Source organism: Lithobates pipiens, unplaced genomic scaffold (genome assembly GCF_037356315.1).
Source record: "Lithobates pipiens isolate NorthernLeopardFrog02 unplaced genomic scaffold, aLitPip1_a1.2 Scaffold_16, whole genome shotgun sequence".
NCBI classification, from domain to species: Eukaryota; Metazoa; Chordata; class Amphibia; order Anura; family Ranidae; genus Lithobates; species Lithobates pipiens.
Window position 1 is genome coordinate 109,051,529 of NW_027507748.1, and position 22,009 is coordinate 109,073,537.

The 22,009-nt window shown below is 39.7% G+C and overlaps 1 protein-coding gene across 1 annotated transcript in view; it reads left to right on the forward strand.

The window, feature by feature from the left end:
- GRPR (gastrin releasing peptide receptor) overlaps positions 1 to 22,009 on the forward strand; it is a 243,801-nt gene that overhangs the window by 165,518 nt on the left and 56,274 nt on the right. Inside the window, exon 2 of the mRNA XM_077480247.1 lies at positions 2,648 to 2,999. Coding sequence (XP_077336373.1) covers positions 2,648 to 2,999 — 352 coding nt within the window. The remainder of the gene's footprint in view (positions 1 to 2,647; positions 3,000 to 22,009) is intronic.

The window sequence follows — 22,009 nt, forward strand, 5'->3', positions numbered from 1 at the left end:
ATATTGTGTAGCTAGTGCCGAGACACAGCTAGGTTTTTGTTTGGCTATTTTTGTTTTTCTGAAACATTGTACAGCACCTGTATATAGACATGTATATATCACCAATAAACACCATACTGTTTGTCACTACCTCACTGGATTTGGTATCTGTGCCTGAAAAACTGCTTATCCCAGGGAGCTTTGTACCTGCTACCTGTCCCATAGGTTAAAATATATATACTGTATATATACATACAGTGGTAGCCACTACAATCTATGTGTGAGATAAATGTCCAGGTGCTCACCCGCAAATTAATCCATACAAATCAAAAAGAGGTATAGAGGCACTCATGGGTCTTGCAGAGGAGATAGATCAAAGCAGCAGCATTTTATCATTAATGTTTCGATAGACCTCAGTCAATCTTTTTTCAAGAAGGATGGGCTGAGCTCCATCAAAACGTTGACAATAAAATGCTGCTGCTTTTACATAGTTACATAGTTAGTAAGGTTGAATATAGACAACAGTCCATCCAGTTCCACCTGTGTAGGTGTGTGTGTGTGTAGAAAAGTAATTTCCCATATCCCCATATATTGTGTTTGTTAAGATGCACGTCCAAACTATCCATACTTCCTGTCGACACCACCGATTATGGAAGAGGTTCCACATCCTAACCGTCCTGACAATGAAAACGCCCTACGCAGTTTAAAGTTAAACCACTTTTTTTTTCAGTCTCCTCGTGTGGCCCCATGTCCTCTTATACTCCCTGGGACTGAAAAGTTTTATACTTACAATGGAATCCCCATTGAGATGTTTGTATATCGCTATCAAATCTTCTTTCAAGCGTCTCTTCTTCAGGGAGAATAAATGTAATGCTTGTAGTCGTTCCTCTTAACTGAGGTCCTCCAGACCCCATATTAATTTAGTTGCCCTTCTCTGGACTCTCTCCAGATTTAGCACATCCTTTCTGAGGATTGGTGACCCAAACTGGACATAAAATACTCCAGATACTCAAGATGCTTTGATCTATCTTCTATGCAAGGCCCTTACGGGCCTCTATACCTCTTTTGGATACCTCTTTTGGATTTATATTGACTCCATTATGGGTGAGCCCCTGAACATTTATCTAACACATATTTCACACAAGGACAAAATATTATATATTCAAGCTTACAGGGCTTACATGTATTAGCTTCATTATTTATTTTTTTCAAGCTAACAACATGTTATGTTCAGCAAATACAGATGATCTTGCCAGAAATGCTGTGTCCTTGTCACTTGCTGTGAGCTGCACCAAAGAATATCTTTTTAACCTAGATATCTTCTGTAAACTACCCTGCCCAAATGTAATGGAGATGAAGCGAAAAGGACATGTTTGTAGTCCACATCAGGAGAGCAGCCTAGGGGAACAACTATGAGTCCTTCCAGAGATACAGTGAAGGAGTGACATAGCCACCAAGGGACTGAAAGTGTGTTAGCTGCAGGATTGCAGGTGAAAACAAAGCAAAAAAAGAATGAAATGAAAGTGTGAATGGAAAGGATACATGCAAATCAGGTTTTTGAGTATTCCAAACAGCAGGTGAGGAGTCTGAAAGTTCTCTTTACCAGTGTACCCTGCAACCCTGCAAATTTGCATTTTTTTAAAGCAATATTTTTGACACTTTGAATTTCAGAACTGGTGCCTATTTATTTAACAAGCAGAAATGAAACATTATAAGAAGAATTTTATATGCGTCCAGAAAAGTACTAGTGTGTGACCTTACTGACTGAAAAGTCAAGTGTTGAGCTTACAACACCCTTTTTTATTCTTTAGAAGTAAATAAATGCCTTAATTATTAACAAATATTGCAAAAAGTATGGCGAATGCTTAAAACGTTGTTATGACCAATTTATTTTCTACGGTACAAAAGATGAATCTACCATAATGTAGTTTTTTCCAGACCAATGAAATCACCATCCAAAAATGATTTAGATTTTGTTTTACTAATGCTAAAGCTGATTTAATAGAACTTTCTAAAATTTGGTTTGATGCATTATTGTTGGCTTGTCCCATTGCTATCCTGCCTATTATTGTGATTTATTTTGCCATTAAGAAGAAAATTAGAAGCCAATACCCAGTAGCATGTTTTATTACAGTCACAGTTGACGCCATTAGGATACACATTTTGTCCATTTCATAAGCTGTATTTTGTCCATTGTTTGTTATCTCTCACAGTTACACAAAAATAACAACAGTAATAGCCAAAATAAAATTGAATTTTTTATTCCCCACCCCGGAGAATCAGAGTGTAGTTATAAGGTTAAGTGTCTTATTTGTGTTTGTAGCTATGATTAGCCCCCCTGGGGGCTGAAACAGGTAAGCTACTTGTTTTCTGGAGTTTTTACTTCTGACTACTGTATATTAAATAAACTGATTTTATGCTGTGAAGGATATGAGTCGCCGATTGCATCTGTTTAAAATCTGACATAAAACTGAACCTTCTGTTGGGGAAGAAAGAAGGAAATTAGTTTAGAGACAGGAAAAGAAAAATAGTACGTGTGTGTATATATATATATATATATATATATATATATATATATATATATATATATGTGTGTGTGTGTGCTTTTAATTTTATCTGAGATTTGGTTTGGAATTATTCTGACAATATATATATTTTTTTTTTTTAGGTACACAGCTATTGTAAAACCCATGGATATCCAAGCCAATAATGCTTTGACTAAGATCTGCATCAAAGCTGCACTTATCTGGTTATTATCTATGACTTTGGCCATTCCGGAAGCTGTTTTCTCGGATTTGCTCCCGTTTTATGACAAAGAAATTAACAAAACATTTGTCACCTGTGCCCCCTACCCACATTCCAATGGACTGCACCCAAGAATCCATTCGATGACTTCCTTTTTAATCTTCTATATCATCCCTCTGTCCATTATTTCAGTATATTACTATTTTATTGCTCGAAATCTGATTCGAAGTGCATACAACATGCCAGTGGAAGGAAATGTGCACGTTAGAAGACAGGTATGTTTTACAAAAAGCAAAAGTGTTATGACTGATAACATGTTTTATAAACAGATTGGCCTGATATCTTAGATGAGATCAAAATGCATGTATTACTTTTTAATCAGAACATGGATTATAGAACCACGACACAATGTAAAATAAGCAGTATGCCTAAGCGCTATATAAATCCTGTATAATAATAATAATAATAATTAAAAAAATTTATATAATGCAGAATTATTTAAATTATGTAATTTTATAAAAATAAATGATGCAAAGCTGAATTACATATAATTGCACTCAGGTGTGATAATATCTGTATCCTGTGAGCAAACATCTTAATATAGCCAGCTAGGTAAAAGAGTTTACCATATTTGTTCAGTACTTGTATACACTGACTACCCTCCTTCATTGAATTTCAACATGCTACTATCTGTATGTATTAATGCCTGTGTTGCAGTACAACTTATGACCCTGCAATGATCATACAAAGTGGTCTATGGAAACCCTGGGGTATTGCTTAGCTTGCCCCAATAAAAGTATAGTTGTTGGCTTTCATTAATGCTGTCCTTCTAAAATGCCATTTGTCATACCAGTTCTTTGATTTTAGTCCTTTTTGACTGAGTTGAAACACATATGGAGTCGGTGAAGTCAGAATTTATTATTTACATGCTTGTTATGGTTGAGGTCAACGCGACAGCCACGCAAGTAGCGATTTCAGGATAGTAATGGCAGCCTCCATTTTTCTCTTAGCTAGGGGTTCCCAACTTTTTGAATTAATTCATGATTATTAAGGTAGAAAACAGCATCAGGAAAAGGGAATAGTTGTATGACAACTAAATAGATCCCTTGGTTAAGTTCTACAGAAACAGTCAGCTTTAGATTAAATATGATCTACAGCAGAGTAAGTTGTTCATGTCTAGATTTCAATTCCTACTCTATTCAGCTGTCATGAAGGCATCTAAAATATTAAGCTGCTTTCACACACTGATCAGCTGCAAAAACGCGGCAAAATTGTATCGCAGTTTTTTAAGAACACGTGACTCAAAAACTGCACCCATCAAGGGTGAATTTTTTACGCATTTTTCCATGTTTTTGCCACTTTTTTGCATTGCTTGCAATGGGAAGGTGTGTTTTTGGTGTGTTTTTTTTTTGATCTCCCCTAATATGCTGCAAAAAATGCTGCAAGCAGGATTTTATTCACTGCAACAAAAGCGCACCACCCCAGTGTGAGCACATTCATTGATTTTAAAGGGAAGCATTTTACTTTGGCTTTTCATGCACTTTTTTAATGCAACATCACTTTAAAAACTCTTCCGTGTGAAATAAGCCATAGTATCATCAGGACTTTTTCAGAGAATATGTGCAGTTACTCACCTCCATCCACTTCAAGTCACCCTTATCTCGGCCTCCTATCCACCCCCAAACAACATCTAGCAACAATAGACCCCCCCCCCCCCCCCCCAGCATCAATAGATCCACCAGCTGCAAGCATCAATAGACCATCCAACGGCCACCAAAAATAGACCAGAAATGTGTCCTGCCCTGGGTATCATACATCTGTCATAAAAAATTAACTCTCAGGAAACTGCTAAGTGCACATCTGTGAATACATTGTGATGTTTTTTTCTGCCAAAGTATTTGTATTTCTGTCCATCTTCTAATGAGATTTACAATGTTCTAACACACATCACAGCTCTGTCTGACAGGGCAGGAGACTTGATTTTTCTTTGCTGTAGTTAAGTAAACCTTACAGTTCTTGTCCCCAGGGTCCTCTTTAATATTGATTGGACTCTGGGCAAACATTTTCCTGTCCCCCCCCCCCCCCCCCCCCAATGCAATTTCGCTCTCCACCTGCTCCGAGTCATACAATACATTCAGCTCAATACTGCTCACATCTTTACCACTAACTAACTGGTTGCTAGAGGTTGCTGCACATTATTGCTGCTCACTGATTGATTGCTAAAGGTTACAGCACATCATCTCCTCACTGCCTGCACACAATGGACTGGGGAGGTGAGGGGGCCCATCAATAAATAGAAAACTCCTAGGAATCCTAGGACAGGGATCAGTGGCAATGCTGGGGGGGGGGGGTGATCAATGGCAATGCTGGGGGTTGATGAGATCAGTGACAGTGGTGGGAAGATGGGATTAGTTAGGAGGCAGTGGACTGTGGCAAATTCTGAATCATGTAGCTGGAAATCTTTGCCAAGTATATAATGGGGGACTTACACTGACCACCTATGTGAGGGGGGATTTTCACTGACCACCATGTAACGGGTGTTTTTTTGCAACCCACCAATATAAAGAGGGATTTCTACACTGACACCAATGTAATAGAAACATTTATACCAACCACCAATGTAAGGAAGCATATACAATGACCTCCATGTAAGGGAGAATTTACACTGACAACCATTGTTGAGGAGATTTGTACTGACCACAAGTGTAAGGGCAATTCTGCACTTACCACCAATGTAAAGGGAAATGTACAATAGTCAACAAAGTAATGAAGAATTTACAGCCAATGTAATGGGGGATTTTACATCCACAACCAATAAAGGGGGATTTCTACACTGGCCACCAATGTAAGGAAGGATTTACACTCACCACCAATTTAAAGGGGGCTTCTACACGGACCACCAATGTAAGGAAGGATTCTAAACTGACCACAAATGCAAGTTTGGATTTTTGTACCGATTACCAATATAAAGAGGAGTTTCTATACTGGCCACCAATGCAATAGGGATTGACACTGACTACCAATATAATGAGGATTTACGCTGACCGCTAATGTAATAGGAACATTCACAGTAACCATCAAAGTAAGGAGGGATTTACATAATGTATGACAGACACTGATCACATTGTTTTTTCCTCTATTGTTCTTCATGATAAACCTTTAATAAATATATTGAATAGGAAAGAATTGTACACCAAGCCCCGATGTAATCAGAAGATTTATATTGACCACCAAGGTAACTGCGACATTTAGCCTGTGTTCACATTTGTGTGTGTCGAGAACACATGCAAAATCGCTTTTCTGACACCACAGAAACATGTTTCCCTTTACTGCTAAACAGCAATGCCATTAATTGTTAATGATACCCTCACGCATCCGCTGAGAATATTCACATGCACCAAAGTTCACTGTGCTGTGGCACCATGTTTTTTTGACAAAGGGTTCAACCTCCAATTTTCTTACCTTTGTAGAACTGGCTGATGTTAGGTCTAATGACCACAGTTGTAAGCAGGACTTTCATGTATGCCCCCTTACCTCCCCAGTGGGCAGCATTCAGCAGAAGTGATGGTGGATACGACCTCAGGGGGGGATGATATACATATGAATGCCACCTCTATTTACATATTAATGCTGCAGTCCGCAGCTATTTACATATTAATGCAGTCGCTATTTACATGTCAATGTAGGTTATTTACATGTAAACACAGGGTCTGCAGGTGAGTCATCTGTACATGGCAATAGGACAGAGCTGGGCAGCATTACATTAGCAGAACTTCACACTGAGATATCAGGACACAACACAAGACTAAAACTTCAAGGGACAAGGAAATATAAACTGGGATCGTTGGCAAGTATGAGGCAGTTGCTTAGGGCCTCACAACAATGATGGGGCCCAGGGCAACTGCCCCTTTTACCCTGTCTTTAAAGATGGCAGTGCTCTTCCCTTTTACTAAGACAAACAAAGAGAGGGCACACGGACCTAGCGCATTACCATTACACAATTTTATTGAAGATATAAAAAAAGTAAGTTATATACTCACAAACGCATGACAACAAGCATATAAGAATGCAAATGAGACTGCCTCCAGGTTCACAGCAATCAACTGATAACACGGAAAGGCCTTCAGCAGCCAAAATGACTTACACGTTTTGAAAAACTAGCCCTTTTCCTGTTTGTCCTCTATCATGTACAAGAAAGTATACCCACAGTGGGTATACTTGAGATATGCAAGATATATTTGCGCTATACCTGTAAGCTGGATAAGCTGAGATTCCACCATGTCCTTAAAGTAGATGTAAAGGCAGAAGATTTTTTACTAAGATAAGATTCCCCCTTATACTAATCTGAGCCCAATCTCGATCCAGTGATGTGCAGGAGAGTCGAGGCTCTCTTGACTCTCTCTCTCCTTATTGGCTCATGCACAACAATGGGAGCCATTGGCTCCTGCTGCTGTCAATCACAGCCAGTGAGTAGAACGCAGGGGGCGGGGCCAAGCGGCTTGCATATGGATTGCAATGGGGGCATTCGGGCAGAAGCCAGAAGCACCGACGGAGGACGCGAGAAGAGGAGGATTGGGGCTACTCTGTGCAAGACCATTACAAACAGCAGGTAAGTAAAACATGCTTGTTTTTAATTTAAAGAAAATAAAAAAACAATGTTTTACAACTACTTTAAGCACCACACTCAAGCACAGGAGGTTTTTCTTCGGATTAGGTCTTGTCACTTCCCTGGCCTGCAGCTGGAGAATTAGCAAACTGAAAAAAAAATAAGGAGGTTTAGCAGACTGAAGAGTTCAGCTTTTTGTCTCTCTCCTAGCAGCAGCATGTCCCTTTAACCCCTTGTCACTGGCTGTACACAAATTTGCGGCCTCTCTTAGAGCCAAAGGGCCACATATTTGCGTTAAGTGCCCCCAATACACCTGTGCCGAGAGTGCGTGCACTGCTCGTGCCTGGAACAGTTAACGTCACTTTACCAAAATTTTTCAGAGCACATAAATGCCGTGACAGCCAATCATGGTGGTCACATGATCTTAAGCCACGCCCTGCCTCCTTAGAGTTCATGTTTAAGTATGCTGTATGGAAAGTTTTTTGTTTTAATCTCAAAACATCTTACTGTTTTATATCTGTCTTGTGCTACTCTTGACTGTCAAAAGGTTTCTTTGTAAATTCTCCTTTGCATTAATATAAGTCCAAGGTTAAGGTTACAAAGCAGTATTGAATCACTTAATATATCAGAATTGTCACTAATCCTTATGTGATATGAGAAAGAGAGTTTGATAATGTAGTTAGTTTCCTCGGACAAGACTTTGTTCCCAGTGTGTGTTATTCACATTGTATTTCTCTATCTACAGTATGGTAAAAACTTTAAGGCCGCGTACACACGCGGGGACTGTTCGCCCAACTTTGTCCGTCAAACAGTTTCAGCAAACAGTCCGCTCAAAATTAACATGGACGGACTTGCCCACACACGACGAACGAACAGTTTGCTGAAACCGTGCGCAATGACGTGAACGGCACGTATGACGGGACGGAAAATACAACGTCCTATACACTGCATTATAACTTTCGGCGTGTAAATCCTTTCTGAGCATGCGCGGAACTTAGTTTGACGAACAAGCCTACACACGAGGGGACTGTTCGCTGAAACAAAGTTTCAGCGGACAGTTTTACGGAATTTCCGAAAAACCTTGTTCAGCGGACTGTTCGCTGAAACTGTCCGCTGAAAGCCCACACACGAGCGGACTGTCCGCCGAAACACTGTTCAGCGGACAAAGTTGGGCGAACAGTCCCCGCGTGTGTACGCGGCCTGACTCAGTGTTCATACAAAGCACTAGGGAGAAGCAGAGAGTATAAAATTAAGTGTTTATATTCATACACATTTATATAAAAGGATAATTTCTTGTGATGAATATTATAAACCCCTTCTGTTTAGATGGATCAGATCAGAGGGTAGTTGGGTGTAAATTGTGAGTCTATTTACTCCCAGCCACCCATACAGCAGAGTGGGCTCTGTCCATGTCTGCTCTGCAGAAACTGACAGGACATGGATGTGTCATCTGCCCACTCTGCTCCGATCAGTGGGGGATCTGTAAACTGATCCAATGCTGATTGGAATGGAATCTACCTTGTGTATAAGCAGCCTCATTCACCTTTCTGTATCAGGACAACAGTAAGAAGATAGGGCAACAGTAATAAGATAAGGCAACTGAACTCCAACCTCTCCCCAACATAGAAGGACATGGCTATATAGTCCTCAAAGATAGATTAGACAATGTAACTTATAACAGTCAAAATAGGCAGAAAGCACAGGAAACGATGAGCTAATACCGCGTCCACGCGATCGGAATTTTGGTCGGAAAAAGCTCTGATGGTTTTCCCGACGGAATTCCGATGGGATTTCGCTCAAGCTGTCTTGCATACACATGGTCACACCAAATTATGACCGTCAAGAATGCGGTGATGTACAAAACGTACGACGGGATAAAAAGAAGGAAGTTCAAAAGCCAGTAGCCAATAGCTTCCGTAGTTGAAGCTGAGCATGCGTGAGTTTTTGAGAGTCGGAATTAACCCTCTGTGTAGTGTCAGCTTACACAGGGTTTTTTTTACAGTAAAACTTTTTGAAAGTTTCCCAAAAAAAAACATTCACATAAATATCACCACATCTTAGGTACAGAATAGATAAGTATAATGAAAATAGCTGCATACAGAGTCCTCAGAGGGTGTGATACAGTAGTGGTTATTACAAAGGTAGTCATTGACAATCAATGACAGATTTCTGACAGGAGATCTCCATATCATAAAACACAAGATGGGGAAGAATATGTAGGCAATAGATGTATGTACAAAGGAGTCTTGCTGTGGGAGCATTTTGTGGGCTTTGGGTGTGATAAGGGGACAGTTAAGAAAAGGATAAGGGATAGGTGGAGGTTCAGGTAAGGGGAGGGGGAGGTGCTTACACAGGGTTTGTGTGTCTCTCACCTTGCTGACATCCTTTCCACAGTAGTCTAAACACTACTTTGTGAGAAGAGATGATATGCTCCTCCACACTTAGAAGCATTGGGCATAAACCAAGCAATCAAACAGAGCATCAGAGTGATAGGAGAGTATAGTGAAAGGTTTATTCTCACGCTTAGTGAGAAATGTTATATAGTTGGTAAGCTTGAATAAAGACACCAGTCCATCCATTTCAATCTGAGTGAGTGTGTATGAGAATACTGTTTTCCATATCCCTATACATTTTACTCTCTACGAAACACATCTAAAGATTTTCTTAAACGTATCTACACTGTTTGCTGACACCACCATCTGTGGAATTCCACATTCTCACCATCCTAACAGTAAAGAACCTCTGACGCTGTTTTACCACTTTCTGCCCACGCTATAGCTGAAAGACAGCATGGGCTTCCTTTGCCAGGAGGGTGTACATGGACATAATCCTGTGATTGTGCTGCTCATACACACCATGCAGCACACTCTGTGATCGCTGGGTCCTTTTGACTCAGCTGATCACAAATCGAGGTAAAGGGCAATTACAGAGGCCCTTTACCATGTGATCAGCTGTCGGCCAATGACAGCTGATTACAGGATCTTAACACAAGCCATGTTTTGGCTTTTTTTTTAAACCGGCTTATGTTAAAGGGACATAGGCACTGATAATCAGGGGGTGCCTATGCACAAAACATCAATTGTGATACTCACAATACATTTTTCTGCGCACACCAGAGCGTGAGCAATACTTTTAGCACCAAAGCTTCTGTGTAGCTCTAAACTGATTATCTTTAGGGGCTTTTATGATGTCACCTATGGAAAATATAGGGTACAGAAGCTTGTCGCTATTTCACAGATGCACTCAATGTTGGGTATCTATCTACTCAGCGCAACCTCATCTTTTATAGTTTAACAAAAAATACGGTGACTTTTTGCGCTTGTGTGCCCTAAAGTTAACGTTAGTGTATTTTGCATTTCCTAGACCTTTGCGCCAATATTGTGTAACATAAAAAATTGGAATTACCACCATTTTATTCTCTACAGTGTCTGCTTTCAGAAAATATATGATGTTTTCTGGGTTTTATGCAATCTTCAGGGCTAAAATGACATTTTAAATGTGTGCAAAAAATCAAAACCGGCTTCTGTAATTTTACAAAGACATAGCTTTAATTTGATATCATACTAATGCACCTAATCGCATACTTTACTACTGTAGGTTAAAAAAAGTAAGACGGGGAATAAAAATTCATTAAAATTTCCTTGAATTCAAAACCATCACCCACTGCATCTTACAATATGATCTGTGCATCTCTAAAATCTGGAATGGTTATTGTCTGGTAAGGGACACTGAACAAACAGAAGGAGACGGGAAGTTATTAATCCTTTAATGAAAAACTGAAAGTGTGATATGGGCCAGATCAGGTCATGTCTGGTGCCCTCTGCAGGTCTGGGTTCAGAATTAAATCAGCCTTTTGATCCGCAGAACATCTCTATTACATTATGCTGCTCTGCTCTGGCACGTCTTACTTGCTCTATCTGTCTTTCAGACATGGACTAGAGTGGCCATGAAATGTGAAGCAAAAAAGTAAAAACATTAAAGTGGATTAAATAGCTTCTGGTATTGAAATACCCTTTATGCATTTAAAGACCAGTCATCCCAAAACAGATTTTTCAGTTTCTGACAGATGCAATGGATTGAGCCACCACTTCCAAATCGGTTCTATACTAGAGTGGGTTGCCTGAGTAAATAAAGTTAACTGCTTTCCTGGGTATCATAATACAGTGGATATAAAAAGTCTACACACCCCTGATAAAATGTCAGGTTTCTGTGATGTAAAAAAATGAGACAAAGATAAATCATTTCACTTTTTCCACTTTTAATGTGAGCTATAAATTGTACAACTCAGTTGAACAACAAACTGAAATATTTTAGGTGGAGGGAAGTAAAACTAAAATAATATGGTTGCATAAGTGTGCACACCCTTAACTAATACTTTATTGAAGCACCTTTTGATTTTCAGCTTGGCACATCTTGACTTGGCAATATTTGCCCACGCTTCTTTGCAAAAACACTCCAAATCTGTCAGATTGCAAGGGCATCTCCTGTGCACAGCCCTCTTCAGATCACCCCGCAGATTGTCAATCAGATTCAGGTCTGGGCTCTGGCTAGGCCATTCTAAAACTTGAATCTTCTTCTAGTGAAGCCATTCCTTTGTTGATTTGGATGTATGCTTTGAGTCATTGTCAGGCTGAAAGATGAAGTTCCTATTCATTTTCAGCTTTCTATCAGAAGCCTGAAGGTTTTGTGCCAATATTGAGTGGTATTTTGAACTGTTCATAATTCCCTTCCAGCTGAAGAAAAACAGCCCCAAAGCTTGATGTTTCCACCACTGTTCTTTTTGTGTGCAGGGGTTTTTTCACGCCAAAAATATCTTTTAGAATTATGGCCAAAAAGTTCAACCTTGGTTTCATCAGATCATAACACATGTTCCCAAATGCTTTTGGGAGACTTCAGATGTGTTTTTGAAAAATTTAACCGGGCTTGAATGTTTTTCTTCCTAAGAAAACGCTTCCATCTTGCCACTCTACCTCATAGCCCAGACATTTGAAGAATACGGGAGATTGTTGTTATATATACCACAGTACTTCCCAGATATTGCTGCAGCTCCTTTAATGTTGCTGTATGCCCCTTGGCAGTCTCCCTGACCAGTTTTCTTCTCGTCTTTTCATCAATGTCCAGCTCTCGATAATGTGACTGTTGTGCCATATTTTCTCCACTTGATGGTGACTGTCTTCACTGTGTTCCATGGTATATGTAATGCATTGGAAATGATTTTGTACCCTTCTCTTGACTGATACCTTTCAACAATGAGATCCTTCTGAGGATTTGGGAGCTCTCTGCTGATCATGGCTTTTGCTGTAGGATGCGACTAAGAAAATGGCAGGAAAGACCTACAAAAAATGGCTGAACTTTATTTGGGGTTAATCAGAGGCACTGTCAGGTCACCTGAGACCAAGTGACAGATGCACTCCGTAGGAATCGGAAGTGCACCACTAAGATAGTGGACCCTAGGTCTGACTACTGCGAATTGTACCCTGGGAGGTTCAGAAAGCAGGTCTACTGGACCATTAACACAGATCCCAGTTGGAGCTAGAGCATAGATTCACCAGGGCGCAGAGTCTAAGAGCCAGCAGGTGTTCACCAGAGCCTCTAGTGGTGAGGATGGACTGCGCTGCAGTCTTGCTCCAGGCTGCAGACCCTAGGGTCTTATAGCTCACAATCACAGTAAACTACAGGAGAAGGAAACAGCAGGCTGGAACAACAAGGATAGTAAAGGGATAAGGCAGAGGTCAGGACAACTAGCAGACAGGAACAACAGAGTACATGCCAAAGGTTCAGGGTCGGGGACATGCCAAAAGGTCAGGGTCACGAGCAGACGGGTATAGTTGAGAACACGCCAAGGTCAGTAACAGAGACAAACGTAGAGCACACGGCAAGCAGGAAACAGGAAGCCAAACACACAGTGAATACACAATGGTTGATCAGCACCGCTGGCTTGCAGTGCACAGGTTAATACCCTGTTTCCACAAAAATAAGACCTAGCGTGATTATATACAGTGGTGTGAAAAAGTGTTTGCCCCCTTCCTCATTTCCTGTTCCTTTGCATGTTTGTCACACTTAAGTGTTTCGGAACATCAAACCAATTTAAACAATAGTCAAGGACAACACAAGTAAACACAAAATGCAATTTGTAAATGAAGGTGTTTATTATTAAAGGTGAAAAAAAATCCAAACCATCATGGTCCTGTGTGAAAAAGTGATTGCCCCCCTTGTTAAAACATACTATAACTGTGGTTGTCCACACCTGAGTTCAATTTCTCTAGCCACACCCAGGCCTGATTATTGCCACACCTGTTCACAATCAAGGCATCACTTAAATAGGAGCTGCTTGACACAGAAAGGTCCACCAGAAGATCCTTAAAAGCTACACATCATGCCGAGACCCAAAGAAATTCAGGAACAATTGAGAAAGAAAGTAATTGAGATCTATCAGTCTGGAAAGGGTTATAAAGCCATTTCCAAAGCTTTGGGAATCCAGCGAACCACAGTGAGAGCCATTATCCACAAATGGCGAAGACATGGAACAGTGGTGAACCTTCCCAGGAGTGGCCGGCCGCCCAAAATTACCCCAAGAGCGCAGCGACGACTCATCCAAGAGGTCACAAAAGACTCCACAACAACGTCCAAGGAACTGCAGGCCTCACTTGCCTCAGTTAAGGTCAGCGTTCATGCCTCCACCATCAGGAAAAGACTGGGCAAAAATGGCCTGCATGGCAGAGTTCCAAGGAGAAAACCACTGCTGAGCAAAAAGAACATCAAAGCTCGTCTCAATTTCTCCACAACACATCTTGATGATCCCCAAGACTTTTGGGACAACATTCTGTGGACCGATGAGACAAAAGTGGAACTCTTTGGAAGGTGTGTGTCCAAGTATATCTGGCGTAGAAGGAACACTGCATTTCATAAAACGAACATTATACCAACAGTAAAATATGGTGGTGGTAGTGTGATGGTCTGGGGCTGTTTTGCTGCTTCAGGACCTGGAAGACTTGCCGTGATAAAAGGAACTATGAATTCTGCTGTCTACCAAGAGATCCTGAAGGAGAATGTCCGACCATCTGTTCGTGCACTCAAGCTGAAACGAACTTGGGTTCTGCAGCAGGACAATGATCCTAAACACACCAGCAAGTCCACCACCGAATGGCTGAAGAAAAACAAAATGAAGACTTTGGAGTGGCCTAGCCAAAGTCCTGACCTGAATCCTATTGAGATGTTGTGGTATGACCTTAAAAAGGCCGTTCATGCTCGAAAACCCTCTAATGTAACTGAATTAGGACAATTCTGCAAAGATGAGTGGGCCAAAATTCCTCCAGGACGCTGTAAAAGCCTCATTGCACGTTATCGCAAACGCTTGGTTGCAGTTGTTGCTGCTAAGGGTGGCCCAACCAGTTATTAGGTTTAGGGGGCAATCACTTTTTCACACAGGGCCATGATGGTTTGGATTTTTTTTCACCTTTAATAATAAACACCTTCATTTACAAATTGCATTTTGTGTTTACTTGTGTTGTCCTTGACTATTGTTTAAATTGGTTTGATGTTCCGAAACACTTAAGTGTGACAAACATGCAAAGGAACAGGAAATGAGGAAGGGGGCAAACACTTTTTCACACCACTGTAGATAGATATATGTATAGATATATATACACAGTATCTCACAAAAGTGAGTGCACCCCTCACATTTTTGTAAATATTTTATTACATCTTTTCATGTGACAAGAATGAATAAATGACTACAATGTACAATGACCACCCCTTCAACCTCTGCAGCAATTATGGTAACACTCTGTTGGAATCAGACAGGAATTATTGTTATACATCTACACAGCTGTTTGTACAGCCGAACTCAGCCATAGTGATTGCCAGGCAGTTTCACACGTTTAAAAACAAGGAATGTGACACAACTTGAATAGCAGAATGAGTTTCTATTCAGCCCACCTGGAATGTACGGAACTTCAAAGAGGATATGGCGCCGGCTTGTCTGCAAGAACAGAGGGACAGTTGGTGGGGCGTCCGAGATCAGGCCACGAGATAGCAATCCAGTCGGAGCAGTTGCAATTATGGGCAAACACTGCCCCCAGAGGCCAAGTATGGCAGGACTGGTAGCCTGGGGGAGGAGACGCCCCAGAGACGCTGATTGGTCTATGGGAAAGAGTAGGATGGGCTATGGGGTGTGGTATGGCTGAAGTATGTTTGACAAAAAGGGTTGTGTCCTGAGCTCTCTCTCTCTGTCCCTCTTTATTCCATCAGAAGACCCAGTCACGAGGATCGATAAGTATAAGGCTTAGATTGCACTGTGATTGTATGCTATGTATTATTGTAACTTCTATTAATACCTTATGCACGCTGTATTATTTCCTTGGGAAATAAATAAGATTTAATTGACCTTAGACCGTGTATTGATTTCATAGCCAAGGGTGATAGCAATTCTGGTATTACCAATAACATGTGCTTAGCATATTGAGTGATAGCTAAACTATAGGGACTAAACAAAGGAATACGTAACTGATAATAATAGCACTAGACTAAATTGATCAGTTACTTCATTTTGATCAGTTACTTCACACTCATACCTCTATTTCCCAAAGACAACCTCTGGATATGATGCTGAGCATGTGCACTCAACTTCTTTGGTCGACCATGGCGAGGCCTGTTCTAAGTGGAACCTTTCCTGTTAAACGGAGGTATGGTTTTGGCCACCAGGCTGCACCTGCCAGTTTCAGAGTCTTACCAGACATACCTTAAATGTTTCCACTAGGGTATTATGCAACACCCCTATATATACTCTCAAAGAAAAATGGGGTGGGGGGATTAGCAAACAGTATAGTAGCCCCCCCCAGACTACCAGGGTCCTCCAAATCTCCCCTATTAAGTGTGACTATAATGATGATATGTATATATACAGGTGTGTGTAAATTCCCCGTAGTAGTGTGGCCTATTTTGGGAGAGTTTAAACAATATCAGATGTGTAATAATGCAAAAGTGTAAGTTGTGCACAAAAAATACATGTGCTATAATATGTGTTAGTGCATATGATAACCAAATATCCCAAAAATAATAAATAATAAAATCCAATAAAAATCAAGTGAACTAATCAAATAATCAGAGAACCGGTCAATCAGCAACAAAAACACAGGTGAAATACACACACCCCTAACTAGAGCATACTATATGTGACATAAAAATGATATGTAATGTGACCAAACTGTACAGTGACTTGCGTGCATATTGAGATATTTGGTTATCATATGCACTAACACATATTATCGCACATGTATTTTTTTGTGCACAGCTTTCACTTTTTCATAATTACACATCTGATATTGTTTAAACTCTCCCAAAATAGGCCACAGAATTAACAGACACCTATATATATATGTATGTATATATATATATATATATATATATATATATATATATATATATATATATATATATATCATCATTATAGTCACTCTTAATAGGGGAGAGTTGGAGGACACTGGGTAGTCTGGGGGGACTACTACACTGTTTGCTACCCCCCCATTTTTCTTTGAGAGTATATATAGGGGTGTTACATAATACCCTAGTGGAAACATTTAAGATATGTCTGGTGGGAATTAATATATATGCCCATATTATAGGTAGCAACACTGACCCCATGGCAGCAACCGTGACTGTTGACCTAAGCGCGGCTTTGTGCATTATTAAAAAATTGTTTCAGGGTCTTGGCAATCTTCTTATAGCCTAAGCCATATTTATCTAGAACAACAATTCTTTTTTTCATCAGAGAGTTCTTTGCTATGAGCTACCATGTTGAACTACCAGTGACCAGTATGAGAGAGTGAGAGAGATAACACCAAATTTAACACACCTGCTCCCCATTCACAAATGAGACCTTGTAACACTAACAACTCATTTTCACTTAGGGGTGTACTCACTTTTGTTACCAGCAGTTTAGGCACATTAAGGCTATGTGTTGAGTTATTTTGAGGGGATGGCAAATTGACACTGTTATACACTGTTATACACTGTTATACAAGATGTACACTCACTACTTTACATTGAAGCAAAGTGTAATTTCTTCAGTGTTGTCACATGAAAAGATATAATAAAATATTTACAAAAATGTGAGGGGTGTACTCACTTGAGAGATACTGTATATATATATATATATATATATATATATATATATATATATATATATATATATATATAAATAATGACCCTGATCAAAAGTTTACATACCCCAGTTCTTAATACCGTGCTGCCCCCTTTACCATCAATGACAGCTTGAAGTCTTTTGTGGTATTTGTGGATGAGGTTCTTTATCTTCTCAGATGGTAAAGCTGCCCACTCTTGGCAAAAAGCCTCCAGTTCCTGTAAATTCTTGGACTGTCTTGCATGAACTGCACATTTGATTGAGATCTCCCCAGAGTGGCTCAATGATATTCAGGTCAGGAGACTGAGATGGCCACTCCAAAACGTTCACTTCATTCTGCTGTAGCCAATGACAGGTCGACTTGGCCTTGTATTTTTTGATAACATAATGCATTAATCTTGCCATCAGTTTTGACCAAATTTCCTGTATCTTGTAGCTCACACATCCCCAAAACTTCACCTCACCTCTGTGCTTCACAATAGGAATGGTGTACCTTTCATCATAGGCCTTGTTGACTCCTCTCCAAATGTAGTGTTTATGTTCGTGGCCAGAAAGCTACATTTTAGTCTCATCACTCCAAATGACTTTGTGCCAGAAGGTTTGAGGCTTGTCTCTGTGCTGTTTGGATAATTGTAGGCGGTATACTTTGTGGTATTTGCGTAGTAAAGGCTTTCTTCTGGCAACTCGACCATGCAGCCCATCTTTCTCCAAGAGCCTCCTTATTGTGCATCTTGAAATATATGCCTTTTCTGTATTATACAGTTCAACTACCTTTTCCCGCAGATTCTTTGACAATTCTTTGGCTTTCCCCATGACTCAGAATCCAGAAACGTCAGTGCAGCACTTGATGAAAGATGCAAGGGTCTGTTAGGAGTCCAGAAACTCACTGACCTTTTATACACACACACTAATTACAAGCAAACAGATCACAGGTGAGGGTGGTTACCTTTAATAGCCATTCAGACCATTTGTGTCAACTTTTGTGCATGTTATCAGGCCAAAATCACCAGGGTATGTAAACTTTTGATCAGGGTCATTTGGGTAGTTTCTGTTGTGATTGTGATTTAAAAAGAGTAAACACAGTTGATTGATAATAAATGGCTTCAGCCAAATACTAACCACGAGTGAAAGACATTTTTTTGTGTTATCATTTTATATTCTCTGAAAAATGGCCAAGAAATCATTTTCCAGGGTATGTAAACTTATGAGCACAACTGAGCTGCATGATTCTAGGAAAAATGAGAATCACGATTTTTTTTCTTAGAGTAAAGATCATGATTCTCATGACGTAACATCATCTTTTACATTATACAAAATAATTGGACTAACTTTACTGTTTCATTTTTTTTTAATTCATTAAAGTGTATTTTTTCCCCAAAAATTACATTTGAAAGACTGCTGCGCAAATACAGTGTGACTTAAAATATTGCAACAACCACCATTTTATTCTCTAGGGTCTCTGCTAAATATATATATATATATAGTCTTTAAGTGAGTAAACTTCCCTTTTTTACAGACTGAAGTTCATTCCTTTGATCTAAAGAACATAACGTTACAATGTTTATAGTTAGCTCAGCGCTGAGGAATGTGGTGTAACTTGGCAGACTGCCTATTTATTTTATTTTTTTTGACAGCTGTCGGCTTGAACAGAGAACTCTGCATATGCTGTGTTAAAGTGGAAGTAAACCCACTTTTTTAACTTTTACCTACAGGAAAGCCTATAATAAGGCTTACCTGTAGGTAAAAAAAATATCTCCTAAACCTGTACGGTTTAGGAGATATTCCCCTCGGTATGCGCCGCTGACTGCAGCGGCGCATGCGCACAAGGGGGTTCTCTCCGCGAAAATCCGGCAGCGCTCGTCCGGCCGGATTTAAATCTCCCGCGCGCATGCGCGGGAGTGACGATATCGCGGCTCCGGCCACTCACAGCGCCGGAGCCGCGATACCCGGAAGAGACGCCGAGGGAGCATGTCGGCTTCCTCGGCGTGGATCGGGCGAGATGTCGGGGCCTCGTTCTAAGGTAAGTATTTCATAATGAGCTAGTATGCGGTGCATACTAGCTCATTATGCCTTTTGCTTTGCAGGTTTTTAAAAAAAAAAAAAAAAAAATGCGGGTTTACTACCGCTTTAAGATCACGATGCTGAAAGAATCGCAATCTCGATTCCTAACAATTAATTGTGCAGCTCTAATGTGATGTGTATATATATATATATATATATATATATATATATATATATATATATATATATATAAAATATTTCCCCATAAATGTAGGCCAATTTGTATTTATTGTATTGTAATAATAATATTATTGTATGCATTTATTGTTTTTACATATTGTGACTAAAGCAATACATTTATGAATATATATATATATTCATAAATGTATTGCTTTAGTCACAATATGTAAAAACAATAAATGCATACAATAATATTATTATTACAATACAATAAATACAAATTGGCCTACATTTATGGGGAAATATTATTTATTTGCAAGCTTTTATAACAGAAACAAAGAAAAAAAAAAGTTTTTTTTCAAAATGTATGGCCTTTTTTTATTTAGCAAAAAAAAGTTACCCTTTAAGTTTGAAAATATAGCAAAGTGAGTGCATAATTTTAGCCTACATAAAAATTTCATTTTTTTAAGTTAATGGGAGGTTTGATACATTTCTGTTCCAATTGGCATGAAGTGAAACCTCTCTGTCTGTCTCTTGAATAGCAGGAAATATCAGCTACTTGACTTTGAGTTGGTGGAAGTCTGCATCAGTGTAGGAAAATAATACAAACAGTACAATTTGGCAAATGACAGACATCTGGTGACTCGTTCCAAATCTGGGCTTTACTGAGTCATAGAACATTTATAAACAGAGAAGAATGGAGAAGGCCCAAAACATAACACATAGACAAGAATGCAACATTTAATATTATACATGCAATAGGTTTTGCAGCAGTCATATGAAATTGCATGAACAAACTCTTATTTTAAACTATTGACAAAACAACAATCCCCTCCAGGTAAACCATGTAAAGTCAGGGTTAGAATGCACTGGGGAGGTAGAGGGGCATTGGACCACTTCTAATTAAGACATAAAATCGCATTAAAAACGCTGCGCTATCAAAGGTATAAGCATAAAGCATCTGAACTGGTAAAAATATATCCTCTACACCGTGGTAATAATAATGTATAAAATATATGATGAAAAATATATAAAATAACAAGTGCTTAATAGCCAAATGTAAAGTGACAATGTGCATTCATATAGTGATGAAAAATATTAAAGCAAATAAGTCAGTGGAAATCTAACTAGATCCAAATACTGGAATTATAAAAAAAAGTGCTTAAGTGCACTGTGCAAAGTTCAAATTGATCCAATTTACAGGTGCTCCACACTCCATGCGTTTCAGTATGCTGTGAAAGTGATGCGATAATCAGACGCTATGTTTCCAGGTGCTCTCCCCCATGTAATGAAGGTTTAAGTTGTGTGACCTTGCTGTTAAGCTTGGTCAATACATGCTTTAGAACCACTACAGGGTTCAACAGTGCGTCCGGGATCCTGGATCAATTGCCAATGTGCCTCAGTAAATCAATGAAAGTGTAGTATGCTGATGCAATTTATTGAAACAAAAATAAACAGGTCCCACACAGGGTACTCACAATATGCAGGGATTGGCTGGGAGCATTGTTGGCTCTATATTTCAATTTTCTTTTCTTCTTTATGTTGTGTTTGTTGCTCCCCTTTTGACCTACTACAGTCCCAATTTATTGTCTTTTCTGATATGTGCCCTGTCAGATATGTGCCCTATTACACACGTTACACACTGTTTCTGGTTTGTCATGTATAATAGCTATGATATATATATATATACCGCCACCGTTTTTCATCCGAGGTCCTCAGGTGCCTAGAGAGCTTCATGGCTTGTTTTTCGGATATCCTGCTCCTGGTGGTCAGTGATTTTAACAACTACCTAAATCACATGTTGGACAAATTACCTGCCCCTGCCCACACCTCCTTGGTAAGAGGGGGATCTACACCTTTTGCTCACTTACTTGGGGAACTAAGACTGAAAGATGTGTAGAGACTTAGGCATCCGCACATGGGGGACTGTCTAGGATAGACCTAGGTTTAGGTAATAATGCGCAACTTCCACTGGTTATAGCCTCAGATTATGATGGTAGACATGTATCTGATCACTCCCAGTTTTTTCAGGATAACATAAACACTGCTCAGTTGAGTGTTGTCTGGGATACTGCTGAGGCCTATATGAGGGGTCAGTTTATCAAACTAATAACCCATATCAAAACTGATACCAAAGCTTAGCAAACAATGGTATGCAGGGAGGTTACAGAGACTGAGGATGGATATATCGCTAACCCTACGGCGGACACAAAGAGTGCTTGGTTGGAGGCGCAATCCAGCTAGCTGAAAACAAATGTTTTTTCCTACAGCAAACTAATTTAGAGGAGGGGATCTTTAGATCATTTTACGCTGATCTCTATACTTTTAAAGTCCAGCCTTCTGATGTGGAGGTTGAG